This window comes from Poecilia formosa, unplaced genomic scaffold (assembly GCF_000485575.1).
Source record: "Poecilia formosa unplaced genomic scaffold, Poecilia_formosa-5.1.2 Scaffold560, whole genome shotgun sequence".
In the NCBI taxonomy this organism is placed as follows: domain Eukaryota; kingdom Metazoa; phylum Chordata; class Actinopteri; order Cyprinodontiformes; family Poeciliidae; genus Poecilia; species Poecilia formosa.
In genome coordinates, this window is record NW_006800499.1 from 200,029 (window position 1) to 214,523 (window position 14,495).

At 48.2% G+C, this 14,495-nt stretch overlaps 3 protein-coding genes across 4 annotated transcripts in view; all 3 read left to right on the forward strand.

The window, feature by feature from the left end:
• Positions 1–5,825, forward strand: part of eno3 (enolase 3, (beta, muscle)) — a 6,846-nt gene extending 1,021 nt beyond the window's left edge. For both annotated transcript variants that reach the window (XM_007540767.2, XM_016665265.1), the window contains exons 2-14: positions 2,763–2,852; positions 2,917–3,012; positions 3,082–3,140; positions 3,278–3,347; positions 3,430–3,563; positions 3,768–3,884; positions 3,964–4,069; positions 4,151–4,348; positions 4,738–4,814; positions 4,895–5,019; positions 5,247–5,355; positions 5,453–5,511; positions 5,582–5,825. In XM_007540767.2, coding sequence (XP_007540829.1) covers positions 2,768–2,852; positions 2,917–3,012; positions 3,082–3,140; positions 3,278–3,347; positions 3,430–3,563; positions 3,768–3,884; positions 3,964–4,069; positions 4,151–4,348; positions 4,738–4,814; positions 4,895–5,019; positions 5,247–5,355; positions 5,453–5,511; positions 5,582–5,651 — 1,305 coding nt within the window. In that variant the 5' untranslated portion in view covers positions 2,763–2,767 and the 3' untranslated portion in view covers positions 5,652–5,825. The remainder of the gene's footprint in view (positions 1–2,762; positions 2,853–2,916; positions 3,013–3,081; positions 3,141–3,277; positions 3,348–3,429; positions 3,564–3,767; positions 3,885–3,963; positions 4,070–4,150; positions 4,349–4,737; positions 4,815–4,894; positions 5,020–5,246; positions 5,356–5,452; positions 5,512–5,581) is intronic.
• A 2,197-nt stretch (positions 5,826–8,022) lies between these two features.
• On the forward strand, positions 8,023–8,782 carry LOC103129624 (C-type natriuretic peptide 2-like). Its single transcript, XM_016665268.1, has 2 exons — positions 8,023–8,138; positions 8,225–8,782. The coding sequence occupies exons 1-2, from the start codon at positions 8,046–8,048 to the stop codon at positions 8,531–8,533; spliced, it is 402 nt and encodes a 133-aa protein (XP_016520754.1). The 5' UTR covers positions 8,023–8,045; the 3' UTR covers positions 8,534–8,782.
• Positions 8,783–9,879: 1,097 nt separating this feature from the next.
• Positions 9,880–13,311, forward strand: LOC103129608 (stress-associated endoplasmic reticulum protein 1). The gene is made up of 3 exons (XM_007540770.2): positions 9,880–10,164; positions 11,236–11,311; positions 12,202–13,311. The coding sequence occupies exons 1-3, from the start codon at positions 10,081–10,083 to the stop codon at positions 12,240–12,242; spliced, it is 201 nt and encodes a 66-aa protein (XP_007540832.1). The 5' UTR covers positions 9,880–10,080; the 3' UTR covers positions 12,243–13,311.
• The last annotated feature ends 1,184 nt before the right edge of the window (positions 13,312–14,495 follow it).

A 14,495-nucleotide genomic window follows, 5' to 3' on the forward strand; every position in this document is an offset into this window, starting at 1 on the left:
AACACTCCCCGCTCATCCCATAAACACACACACACACACACACACACACACACACACACACACACACCCCGCCCCCCCTGTCTGTCTCCATGGTTCCTTCCTCTCTTTCGTTCAGTCCGTAAATGTCAGCCGGGCTCTGATTGGCTGCTTAGCGGGGTGGGCGGGGCTTCCGGGCACAGAGCGGAAACATGGCGCTGAACAGAATCCCTGCTGCAGGTCCGACACACACACACACACACACACACACCTAACTGGACCGGGCCGTGTCTGACAGAACCAGTCAGTAACTCTGACCGGATCCAACTGAGTTCAGGTCAAGACGAGGTCCAAGTCTGTTCAGGTCCCACATAGTCTGGGCCGGATCTGGCCCATGTGCAGCCAGAACCGGGCTGCACATGGGCAGCCCGGTTGCACAACTGGTGTCCAGTTGGTGTCCAGACACCAACTGGACACCAGTTGGTTCTGGACACCAACTGGCCCAGAAACCGGTTCACCTCTGTCAAACCAGACCGGATCCTCTGCTGGCCCGTCATTCATAGAGGCATCTGGTCCAGATGTAAATGCCTTTTTTATCCCAGACAACTTAATGTTTGTAATATCAATAAAAACACAATATGTATATCAACACAGTTATTTTATTACAACATTCTAATGTCAAACACAACATATAAAAGAATCTGTTTCCATCTCCATGGTGCTCAGGATGGCAGCTGTTCAGATTCCCCTCTGAGCTTCACCTCTTAAATAAAGAATAAATAAATATCAATCCCTTTTGTCAGAAATATTATTTCAACCTGAACAATGAGGAACATCTGGGATCAATCTGGCTATAGGCCAAAGGCTAACGGCTCAATGCTAACGGCTAAGTTACCTTTTAATGCTAAATAATATTTCTAACAGTTAAAAAGGACATTTTAAAAGCTACAGGCATACAACAGCAGCCAAACAATGTCAGTGAAAACATTTAATTTAAATAATAGTTTATTATTATTCACGATAATAATAAACTAAAAGTTGTGCCGTGTAAAATAGGGTTAGCTAAAATTATCAACAGCACAATAATGGGCATTAAAATGAAATAATTTATGTGGGCTAAAAAAACAAAGATATGAAAAACTTACGGACTGAGTTCAGTTCGTCTTCAACCAGCTTTCGGCTCATGAGTCCGTTACTATGGAGACGGAGCTAAAGCCTGCAGTTTGTCCCGTCCGCCACCAGGAGGAGACAGCGGGCATCTCCATTTAAATATTCTTATATTTAGACGTTAGAATTATTAAGAACTAAAACAACAAAAAACATTTTTACATTCAATAAACATATAAAATTTAGATACACAAAAACAATGACTAGAGTAACAAGTCAAAAATATTATGAATTTTCAAATTTAAAAAAATATATAACTTAGTTTAAGAACTGATTTCCTAGAATGACTTGTAATCTCTGATGGAAGGCAGCTGCCAATATGAAATGAGAATTTAAACTTAAATTGGAAATGTTAGTGATATTGATAATATTGCTAAACCTGCCATACTATTATTTTGGTTAAAAGTCCTTTCACCTGGTAAATGTAGAAATGTTCCTTAATATTTTCACCACTTTTGGACTTTTAGAAAATCAATTGTCGCATGAGTGACATAACTACTTGCATAACTGGGACATATTTGGCAACGACAGATCTGGCCCAGGTGTGGCCTGCCGTCACCAGCTTAACGTGATATATAGGCATCAGCTAGTCATCATGTAGCCCAGTGTTTCTCTCCTGCTCTGCATGTTTAGATGAGCCTCTATTCCAGAACAGCTGATTCAAATGACTGCATGACCATCAGGTGCTGCAGAAACCTGTTAATCACCAGAGATACAATCCAGGTGGCAGAAGGGAAACACCTGAAACGTGCAGGACAGGAGACCTGAGGACCAGGTGGAGAAACACTGATGTAGCCGACAGTAGCTAGTCATTATGTAGCTAACAGTAACTAGATCCAGCAGCATTAATCATCTCACTCCGTAAGTCTGGGGGAAAGAGCTGTTCAGAGTTCTTTGGTTTGCTGCCATGACTGTAACAATACGCGGTTCTGCAGCAGCAGCGTCTCTGTCGACGTAACAGCGGCGCGAGCATCTTAGAGCTCATGTTGCGTTTAAAGGCGGCTCGGAAAAGCTCGTTACGACGGAATGTAGTGAATTAATGGGGCAAACTTCATAAATATGTGATTTAAACTTTAGATTTGGGGTAAAATATCGAGTCTTCAAGTAAACGGGTTCAAGTCCCAAGTTATTGGTGTAGAAGTCCAAGTGAAGTCCGAGTCTTTTAACATTTTTTCAAGTCTAAAGTCTTATTAACAACTCAAGTCCAAGTCATGTGACTTGAGTCCCCACCTCTGCCAGTAAGGTCCAGTTAGGTCCAGAACCGGGTCCAATGTAATTCTTATAGACCAGAATCAGGTCCATAGAGTTCGGAACTGGCTCTGATGTGTGCTGATATTCCAGAACCAGGTCCAGTTTGGTCCAAATGGTCCAGAACCAGGTTCACTGTGTTCTGGTAGTCCAGAACTGCGTCCAGAGAGTCCAGAACTGGTTGCAATGAGTTCTGGTAGCCCAGAACTGGGTCAACCAAGTCCAGGCAATCCAGAACCGGGTCCAGGTGCGTTCAGCAGTGGACTGAGCTTCTGCTGGATTAAACCGGATCAGGTGTGAAGATCAGGGTGTGAAGCTGACCCGGATTTGCAGTTCTGATCAGTGTCCCCCTTGTCTCCTTTGTCCCTCAGTCAGGATGTCCATCACCAAGATCCACGCCCGTGAGATTCTGGACTCCAGGGGGAACCCGACCGTGGAGGTGGACCTGTGGACGGCCAAAGGTGAGCAGCAGCTCTGAGGCACCTCAGGTGTCCCTCAGGGTCACTAACGTCCAACCGTGTCCAGGTCTCTTCAGGGCCGCCGTCCCCAGCGGTGCGTCCACTGGAGTCCACGAGGCCCTGGAGCTCCGCGACGGAGACAAGAGCCGCTACCTGGGCAAAGGTAGGAGGACACCTGGGAGGACAGGCGGGAACGTCCCAGTGTCCTGCTAACACCTGGGTTTGTCCACAGGGACACAGAAGGCTGTGGACCACGTCAACAAGGAGATCGCCCCCCAGCTGATCGAGAAGGTATCTGCCAGGGGTCAGGGGTCACCTGCTTTGGAGGGATTCTGTAGAGTCCACCTACCTGTCTGTCCTCATGTCCACCTACCCGTCTGTCCTCATGTCCACCTACCCGTCTGTCCTCATGTCCATCTGTCTTCCAGAAGTTCAGTGTTGTCGAGCAGGAGAAAATCGACAAGTTCATGCTGGAGTTGGACGGCACAGAGAACAAATGTAAAGACCGGTCCACTTGTCCACCTTGCCTGTCTCTGTCCTCATCTGTCTCTGTCCTGAGTGTCCATGTCTCTGTCTGCAGCTAAGTTTGGAGCTAACGCCATCCTGGGCGTGTCGCTGGCCGTCTGCAAGGCCGGAGCGGCAGAGAAGGGCGTCCCTCTCTACCGCCACATCGCCGACCTCGCTGGACACAAAGACGTCATCCTTCCTGTTCCTGTGAGTGGGAGGGGCTTACCGGGAAAGGGCGGGGTTTGATGGAAGGAGGGGTTTAATATAAGTGGGAGGGGTTTTTACTTCATTTATATTATTTAGAAAGCTCTTGTCCAGTAAAGGCAGACTTCACCCAGACTGGACCAGTCTTGCTCAGACATCAGGAGCCGTCTGTCCAGCTTGTCTCACCTGGTTCTGATGTCTCCTCAGGCCTTTAACGTGATCAACGGTGGAAGTCACGCTGGGAACAAGCTGGCCATGCAGGAGTTCATGATTCTACCTGTAGGAGCTTCAAACTTCCATGAGGCCATGAGGATTGGAGCCGAGGTACCGTGACCTTTGACCTGCGGCGCTGCTTCCTGGGCTTCACTGCGTTCACCAGTCATGTCTGTCTCGTTGAGTTCAGGTCTACCATAACCTGAAGAACGTCATCAAAGCCAAATACGGCAAAGACGCCACCAACGTAGGAGATGAGGGAGGCTTCGCCCCCAACATCCTGGAGAACAACGAGGGTGAGCTCCAGCTGCCGGTTCTGAAGGTACTTTGGACTGACTGTGGTTCTAGCAGAGCTCTGATTGGCTGTGTCTCTGCAGCCCTGGAGCTGCTGAAGACGGCCATTGAAAAGGCCGGCTACCCCGATAAGATCATCATCGGCATGGATGTGGCCGCCTCAGAGTTCTTCCGCAACGGAAAGTACGACCTGGACTTCAAGTCCCCCGATGACCCGTCCAGACACATCAGTGGAGAGCAGCTGGGAGACCTGTACCGCAGCTTCATCAAGGGCTACCCAGGTAAGGACACACCTGGAGCCTCATGGAGGCACCTGGAGCCTCATGGAGGCACCTGGAGCCACCTGGAGGCAGCGACTGCAGGAAACAAATCCTGAACCGGAGTCACAACGAGCGCCGGGTCAACTTGATCATTTAAAAGTCTGAATGAGATTCAGTTTGTTACAAACACAGCTGGACTCAACGGTTCTCTGGTAGAACCCTACCGGGTCTTTGGACTTAAGTCAGAACAAGTACAGCTATAACTGAATGTGTCACTTAAAGAGATTCTCTCTAAATGAACCAACCTTGGCATGTATGTAGAAAGCAGAGCAGTGCAGTAGCGTTAGTCTACCAGAAGGGGGCAGCAGAACCTTCCTTGCACTAAAGTTCTGGTCTCTGTTGGTTTCCAGTTCAGTCCATTGAAGATCCATTTGACCAGGATGACTGGGAGCAATGGGCTAAGTTCACTGCCTCTGTGGACATCCAGGTGAGATCTAGGGGGACAGGTGTTTCTGATGAACAACATGGCTGCCCTGACTCACCTGTCCATCTGTCTTGACCAATCAGATTGTAGGAGATGATCTGACGGTGACCAATCCAAAGAGAATCCAGCAGGCGGTGGAGAAGAAGGCCTGCAACTGTCTGCTGCTCAAAGTCAACCAGATCGGCTCCGTCACCGAGTCCATCCAGGCGTAAGACACCTGGACACCTGTCTGTCTCTTTATCCACTTGTGCCTTTCTGACATAGTATCTTTATCTTCCTGTCCCCCTGTCCCTCCTATCCTCCCGTCCCTCCTGTCCCCCTGTCCTCCTGTCCTCCTGTCCTTTCTGACATAGTATCTTTATCTTCCTGTCCCCCTGTCCCTCCTATCCTCCCGTCCCTCCTGTCCCCCTGTCCTCCTGTCCTCCTGTCCCCCAGGTGTAAGCTGGCTCAGACCAGTGGTTGGGGTGTGATGGTCAGCCATCGTTCTGGAGAGACGGAGGACACCTTCATCTCTGACCTGGTGGTTGGACTTTGCACTGGACAGGTTGGTTGGGTGTTGGGCCGGCGGCCGGATCAGAACCAACAGAACCGTGTCCTCTTCTGCCTCCTGCTGGTTGTTTCACTAACTCCCTGTTTCTCAGATTAAGACTGGCGCCCCCTGCAGGTCAGAGCGTCTGGCCAAGTACAACCAGCTGATGAGGTGAGCACTTCCTGATTCCTCCAAAATAAAAGTCTTTGTTCCAGAGTGACCAACCGTCTGCTTCCTGCAGGATCGAGGAGGAACTGGGAGACAAAGCCAAGTTCGCTGGGAAGGACTTCCGCCACCCAAAGATCAACTGAGCCACCGCCTCGCCGCCTCGCCATCGCCATGACAACAGACTGGGGATCCCTGAAGCCCCTCCCCCTCACAGTGGGGGGCCATTAGCCCCGCCCTCACAGTGGTTATTCCATAAAGAGTGTTTTCTATCAAAACTCAGAGAAACAGAAACAAATAAAAACAAATAAAGTTTTTGAGTCTGGCTTCATTACTGATGGTGACCCAGCCTGCCCCCTGCTGGCAGCTCAGGGACAACGCAAAGTTTAACACTAAAGACTCAGTAAACATAAAATCAGCTTTCTGTGACCCAGCCTGCCCCCTGCTGGGCGCTACAAGAACGTCACAAAGTTCAGATCAGCTGATTTCAGCCTGATGGGAAACTCAACTCAGCAGGAGGCTATTCATTATACACACACACACACACTGCGTTGTGACGTCAATGCTGATTGGCTGAGGAGTTTGTGCTGCAGGCAGCTTGTTGCCTGGCGATGACCAGCAGCCGAATCGAGTCCCAGGAGCGACAGGATCATGAGGAAGAGGAGGAGGAGGAAGAGTTTGATGTGCTCCAGAACCATTACTGGACCCGCTGCAGGCCTGACCCAGACCCTCAGGATGGTTCAGGTAACCCTGTGTGCTGGTCGGGATTATCTGGCCCTGTGAGGACAAGGAGACCGGTTCTGATCCGGTCCTTCTCCAGGAACCATCAGAACCAGAAGCAGGTTCTGGCCTGGTTCTGTTGCTGCTGTGGCCTGTAGTGATGGATGACCTGCTGTCCTCTGGCTGTGTGTGTGTGTTTTATGTGGACCTGATGACGTCAGAGGCTGAATGGGGGGCGGGGCTTCGTCTGACGGGACAAAGGCCACAGGGTCATTAAACACAGACGTCTGAGGCTCCGCCCCCTTCCACATGAAATACTTCCTGACAACAACATGGTCTCCATGGCAACAGCTGAAGGAAAGGTCAGGGGTTACGGATCAGTAGCAGGAGCAGTGTCATGGAGAGATCAGCGATCTGATTGGCTGAGAAGACGAAGATGATGATTCTTCATCCTGGACGCCTGAGAGGAGACGGATCAGCTGGTCCCTCAGAGGTCAGAGGTCAGGTTGGCTCCTCAGAGCAGAGACATCATGGTCTCATTACCTCCAGCCTTGAGCTCCGTCCCACAGCACCATGCTGCCTCCACCAGAGTTGGCCCAGCATGGTTCTGGTTCTGGTTCTGACCCAGATGGTTCTGGATGTTCATGAATCTCTGGACATCGTTTCCTCTCCATGTCTCCATCACTGACCCGTGTGTGTGTGTGTGTGTGTGTGTGTGTGAGGCAGCGTTGCCGGGGCGACGCCATGAAGACCTCGGTGACCCAAAGAATGTGTGACATCACGGCGCCGAGTCGTATAAAAACAGAACTCTGAGGTTGTTCTGCAGACCCGGCCGGGCTCGTCAGGACCGACCAGAACCAGAACCAGGATCTGCTCCTTTTGGACCCGACTGCTGGCAGTAAGTTCTGGTGCTTTCAGGTTCAAACGGTGATAAAATCTGATGTAGTTTGATTCAGTTTGTAATTTAATAATAAAAATAATTAGAGAAGAAAATGTAATAAATAATTTTACTTTGTAATAAACAATAACTGATATAATTAGGTTTATTACGTAATAATAGTTATTTTTACTAATAAATAAATTCTGATAATTTATAATAATTTTATAATTGTAACTGTTAATCCTTTAGTAATGTGGTGGAAACGGATGTACTTAAATAGTTTTGTAATTTCTAAATAATATATAGTCATTACTACAAATGAACAAATAATGATTATTAATAATCCATAGTTTAATAATGATAAATATTTTACCTGTTAAATCTAAGTTAATGAGGATGTAACTGAATAAGTCACTGATTCTTTTTCTAAACCTTTAACATTTTTCATCAGTAAAACTAAATATTTTCTGGCTCGACCATAAAAACATGAATTCAGGATCATTTTGGATCATTAATGATTCTCATCCTCTTCCAGGAAATATGAATTAGTTTCAAACTGAATCTGAAAATATAATTTAATCTGAAGTGTTTTGCTAAGGGGGAAAGGTCAGGGGTCACGGATCAGTGGCTCACAGGAAGTAGACGAGCATCACTTCCTGTTTAAGCTCTCAGTGAAACAGGAGCCAAGTTTAAACACTGATGAAGTTTTTCTGTCTTAACTTTAATGTTAAACTCCAGAACTGGTTCCTGTTTCACATCTTTGATTCTGAATATTTAAAAACTCTCAGATGTTTATTTTAAATTCATAATAAATAAATAAGGTTCATTAATAATCTAATAAAAACTCGTCTAGTTTCTATTTTGGTAACAAACATAGAAAAATATTGAACTTTCTGATGATTTTTATCAGGTTTTAATTTATATTTGTCTGTAAATAAAGATGGCCGCCGCCTCCTCTGCTCTGGTGGGCCTCCTGCTCCTGCTCCTGGTTTCCATGGAAACGAGTTCTTCACCTCAGAACGATGAGCAGCAGGTGTGTCCTTCATCCTCAGTGTGTGGCTCTGCCAGCTGATTGGTCGGTCTGGTCATGTGATTGATGTTACCTGCGTGTTTGTCCAGGTGTTTCTCTCTCTGTTTGGCTCTCACCTCACCTCCCTCATCGAGGCCACGCCCCCACCTGATGACATCACAGAGGGCTCTGCCTCCTCGCCAACCTCCCCTCCTCCACTGGTGCGGCAGGCCCTGAGTCGCCACGGTAACGTAAGCGGATTGGCCAGCAGACAGGAAGCGGTGTCCCGGCTCTTCCTGGACTTCCTGCGGCAGCGGGTGAAGACGAGGAGGCGGAGCCACAAGGCCATGGCAGGAGGAAGAGGATGCTTCGGGATGAAACTGGACCGGATCGGCTCCATCAGCGGCCTGGGCTGCTAGAGACGGTTACCATAGAAACACCGCTGCTTCTCACAACTGAAGATGACCCTGCATGACCTCTGACCTCCAGGCAGAGACTTCATGCTGGACGATACTAACCAGAGCTGACTGAGCTCAGGACGATGCTAACGCTAGTGGCCTTTGACCTGCCGGCTGCCTGCAGCCAGCAGAGCAGTGTGTGTGACATGTAGGTGTGTGTGACCTGTAGGTGTGTGTAGGTGTGTGTAGGTGTGTGTAGGTGTGTGTGACCTGTAGGTGTGTGTGACCTGTAGGTGTGTGTCGGTGTGTGTAGGTGTGTGTGACCTGTAGGTGTGTGTTACCTGTCGGTGTGTGTGACCTGTAGGTGTGTGTAGGTGTGTGTTAGCACTGACGAAGCATTAAACTGAGGCTGATCTCCATTCTCTACCTCTTTCCTCATGATATCATCACTTCTGTTCGGTTTGGTTCTGTTGGTTCGGTTCTGTTCTGTGACACCAGTCCCTCCTGCAGTAAATCAGTCCCACAGCATCATGCTGCCACCACCATACTTCACAGCTAGGATGATCCAAGCTTCCCCTCTGTCTGTCATCTCATCAGAGTAACGGTTTCTTCCTGCCAGCCTGAGGAAATCAGATGAACTGATCTAGAAATGATCTCTGGTAGGAAGTTAATCCAGACTGGATCAGTTTAGTCTGGTTTAATCTCACAGTAAACCTCTAATACACATTTAAAATCAAACTGATCTCATTAATAAAAGAGTTTCTTATCATCAATCTCTGACATAAAAGTGAATAATTATAATTATTATCAGAGAAGCTGGAAAACAGAGATAAATGATCTAGTTTTACTCCCATAATCACAGTATTTACACCTTCAGTTAGTATCATACTATATTGATCTAATTATCAGAAAATTCACTAAATAAATAGTTATTAATCACACTGATGTAACTTCATGATTCATTCAGTCCAGAACCAGGACCAGTTTCTGGGTCAACTGCTGAAAAACCGATTCTAACTCAGAACCGTGGAAAGGTTCTGATCCTGTAGTATCAGAACCATGATGCCTTCATGGTTCTGATCCTGTAGTATCAGAACCATGATGCCTTCATGGTTCTGGACGGCCCATCTGGTCCTGTTAGAGCTGCTGTTCCTCAGGGTTGACTACATTAGGTCCACCTGGGTTGACAATAAATATTTAAATTAAGGTCTAAATTTGAAAAGGAATTCTTCCAACATGTTCGTGTCTTAGTTTTTGTATTTCCTGCTGACACAACAGTTAATTTCATTCCGGTAGGCCTAATGAACGCAGTTCCTCTCCTGCCACCAGGGGGCAGCAGAGACCCCGCGGCGCTCCGACCAGTGTCACGTGACCGGGTCGGTTCCTCGGAGTTCAGTTAGCAGCAGCTAACAGCTAGCGCCGATTCCTCGGACGTTACCTACGGAGGGGAACCACACCCGACCCGAGCCGTTCACCACTCCCGCCCCACAGCCTCCATCCTGCGCTGCTGCTCTCTCTGACCCGGTTCCGACCCGCTCCTGTCCGGCTCCGGTAGTTACGGTGGGAACATGTCTGCAGTTCAGCGGATGAAGGTGGCCAACGAGAGGCACAGCAAGACGATCACACAGCGGGGACACGTCCAGAAAACCTCGGTGGGTTCCGACATGGAGTCATTACTGATTTATTCTGGATTTGGCTGTAAATGGAGCGGAAACACGTCCATATATGGTGCGTGGCTCCGCTCTGTCAGTCAGCGGGGCTACAGCAGGAAGTGACCAGACTCCTCTCACAACCTGTGGGATTTTAGATGGTTTTCCTTTTTAATAAGAGTCATAAACTGTAAAAAACGGATTTAAGCTGATAATCTCAGTGGATCAGAACCCAGGTTCGGCTCGGCTTACAGTTCGGGGTTCGGCTCTTTGTCTGTCAGAGCTAATTTAAATGTTACATAACAGCAGCAGGTTGTAAACTTCCCTGTGGATCCCTGGAGCCACCGCCCCCTCCATGGTGGATTCCTAGGAAGTTTGTTGATATTCCCGGTCAGGAGGTTCTGATGTTCTGGGTCCAGTGGACCCGGTTAGGAGGAAACTCCTCAGTGAGCCCACAGCACCACTCCACCACCTCCTTGTTCCTCCTGCAGCTGTTGGAGCTGATGACGGGTCGGGTTCACCTTCAGTCATGGTCCAGTTTGAAGCTCTGGTTCTGGTAACTTAAATAAACTCCATCTGATTAGCATATGAATATTAATAACAGTGCTGCTCCTCTGGGCTGTGGGAAGGATGCTATGCTAGCTTAGCTTGAGGTGTTTGATTCCATCAGCTGGTTTGTGGATGACAGGAAGTGAAGCTGCTGAGTTTTATGGCAGCAGTAGAGCTGCAGGAGGACATGATGACAAAAACGATAATATTGGTGATTATTGGTAACAATAATCACCAAGGGGTGCAGTTGGGTTTGGTCCAAACCCAACTGCACCCCTTGGGATGAACCCGACCCAGGCCCCGGGGCCCAACTGGTTCTTCATCACCTGGAAAGCAAGTTGACAGCCGACTGGATGTAACGTCAGTAGATGGTTCTCCTCTGGAAATGGTTCAGGTTGGGTTCTGGACCCAGGTGGTACCAGGTGGTACCAGGTGGTACCAGGTGGTACCAGGTGGTACCGGGCCTCAGCAGGAAGTGCAGCGTTGAGTCTCTGCGGTTCTCATGCTGACTGCTTTGCGTTGCAGAGGCCGGTGAACGAGGACAAGTCTCCGGTGGGCCCCTGGCTGCTGGCGCTCTTCGTCTTCGTGGTTTGTGGATCAGGTGAGTTTCCTCTGCAGAACCGTGACCTTTGGTGACCTTGACCTTTGGTGCTAGCATGTCTTATCAGGAAGCTCCACCTGACCTCATTGGGCCCTTTGTCGGACCTGTAGTCACTGGCAGGTTCTGGTTCTGTTTAATCTGAGCCTGGACCCGGCAGGACGGAGCAGTTCTGGTGTTTCTCCACTGGTAGTCGGTCCAAACCCAACTGCACCCCTCGGGAAGGTTCTGGTTCCTGGTTACAAGCTAAATGGAGTGGAGATTCTGATGGGTCGTGTCCGGTCCTGACGGGTTCTGATGGGTTCGGTCATGACAGGTTCTGGTTCTGACCTTCCCTCATGGTCCTCCTTTGTGGTGTCACCATGGCTGATTGGCTGTAGTGAACCAGATTGGATTGGACCAGACCCAACAGAACCCTACCAGAACCTGGAGTGAGCAGAAACCATCAGAGCCTCCCACTGCTTCCCTCTCAGGTTCTGGGTTCGGTTCTGGATGCGTTGAAGTTCTGCAGGACTCCCAGGGCCAGTTAGACCAGTAGAGCATTTGTCTACTGGGCCGTTGCCGTGGTTACGACCCGTTGCCGTGGTTACGACCCGTTGCCGTGGTCACGGCCTGTTGCCGTGGTCACGGCCTGTTGCCGTGGTCACGGCCCGTTATCTCCACTCAGGAGGCAGAAACCGCTGCAGAGAAACAGGAAGTAAAAAAATCTCACAGTCACTTATCTTCACACTGAGACAGGAAGTAGAACAGGAAGCTGCTCTTCCTCTTCCTCACCGCCTCCAGTATCTGGACCAGAACCTTCATCAGGACCAGACTCCCTGCTTCTGCTCTCCTCCTCCTCTTCTTCATCCTCGTCTTCCTCCTGCTAACATCCACCTCTCTGTGTCTTTCAGCCATCTTCCAGATCATCCAGAGCATCCGACAGGGCATGTGATGACCTCTGACCCAGAGCCAAGCCTGCCTTCATCACCCCACCCTACACACACACACACACACACACACACACACACACGGGCCTTTCTGACTTTGTGGGGATTGTAAATTATTGGTCCCCATAAACCTGAACTCTGAAGTCTGGGCTGGACACTGGGTCACTGTGAAGACGTGTCCCCACCGTGAAGACGTGTCCTTACCGTGAAGCTGTGAACCTGACGGGAACATGTGTCTCCAGATGTTTCCCCTGATCAGAGACGTGTCCTCACAGTGAAGAAGCATTCCAGTTGTGGACACATGTCCTCAGTGTAACGACATGTGTCCACAGCTGTCCTGCTGATGTGTCCTTGTATCCCTGATTGTCCTCATGTTGCTGAGTTAGAGCCCTGGTCCCTACGGAGGCAGAAAGACCAGAACACACACACACACACACGTTCCTGTGGAGTTAAACTCATTTCTCTTCCTTCTGTTACTACAGAATATTGTTTTTTATTATTATTATTATTTTCTGCACTGCTGCTGGTGATGAACCGATGGAGTTACTGGTATCTGATGAAGTCTTAACTGTTTTCCTTCCAGTCGTCCAGCTGCCTGCTGCTGATTTAAAGGGAAATTCTGTTGTTTCTGAACCCAGAGAAGCTTTGATTGGTCCCTCAGAGTTCAGAGTCACCATTGGTGATAATTATTTAAAGATATTTATGAAGAGTGCAGTCCCTGAAAGCCATAACGCTGATGTTTCAGCAGAGGATCAGAAAAACGGGGCCAGTTGTTTACCGCTCTCTGTTAAGCTGTGACCGTTAACACTCCCTCTGTATTTCACAATAAAAGCACAGCACGCTCTGTCTGCTGGCATAATGTGACTCAACCGTAACAGAAGCTGGTTGCTGGTTGAGTCGGTTTCCGTGGCGATAAGCAGGATTTCTCTTTAATGCTCTGGAAACAGCAGCTTTAGCTCTGCCTCCATCTCTGATCTGCAGGAAGTGAATTTTACTGTAAAACTGATGACAACAAGCTCCCTGCTGCAGCTGTGTTTATGTCCCCCCCTGCTGGACGATTTCTCCACTTTTATACAAAATAAAACTTCAGATATTTTTCTCTATGCGGCTCTGAGTCTCATCTTACATTCATTGCGCTGCTTAGATCAGTGGGTGGAGTTCAGACCGGTCCAATGGCGGGTTCTGGTCAGGATCAGGGTGAAGGAGATGCTAGCTCTGTTAGCATCCTGAGGCTGGGCTGTGAAAAACCTGGGACATAAAAGGTGAAAACCTTACTTTAAATGGTCCAGTTTCACCGGTCTGTTGAAAGATTCTAAAACTTCATGGTTTATCACAAAAATCTTTAAATATAATTTATCTGATTTAAATCAGATCATGTAAAATGATCTGATTTAAATCTTGTGGGGATTTAAACTTAATTTCTATAGAGCTGTTTTACTGTGAACGTCTCAGTTATAGACTATAACTGAGACTTCATGGAGCTCCATGAGCATGCATGGAGCGACAGTAGAGAGGAAAACCTCCCTTTAACAGGAAGAAACCTCCAGCGGAACCAGAACCGGGCTCAGTACAGACGGCCTACTGGAGGTTTCAATGGGCTGAAATCCAGAGCAGAGAACAGTTAGTGCAGTAAAAGCTTCTTCTGATACTTTGATTAGGATAGAGACCTGATCATGTCCGCCATGGTTTACTGCAGTGGTGTCCACAGTGGGTCCTGGAGAACACCTTCATCCTGTATGTTTTAGTTCTGTACCTGGTTTAACACACCTGGATCCAAAGATGGCTCATTAAAAGAGCACTTCCTGCTGAGGATGTTGTTACTTCCACCAGGGAAGAACTAAAACGTGCAGGATGCCGGGCCTCATGGACCCACTTTGGACACCCCTGGGCCTCAGGAAGTGAACATCAGACCCAAAGTAAACGCCCAGATCCATCTGTCATTTACAGCATAGAGATTAAATCAGCTGGAGCTCCCTCTGCTGGTTAGTTGCACCAATGCAGGCCACAGTTTGTGATGGAGAATTAACAAACTGCACTATACAGTATTTATTACATACTCCTTTTAATACTCCATAAACAGAGCAATGCTGTGCATGAAGTCAGTTCAAACAAACTCTTCATAATTAGAAGTGTTTTGTAACTTCATGTCCAAGCTGACCAATAGAAAAGCACCATATGGTTCTACTACATTGATAGTAACCACACAGGCACACGCACTAGAAGGAAACAAACGCACCCAATATAACACTTTCATTCTA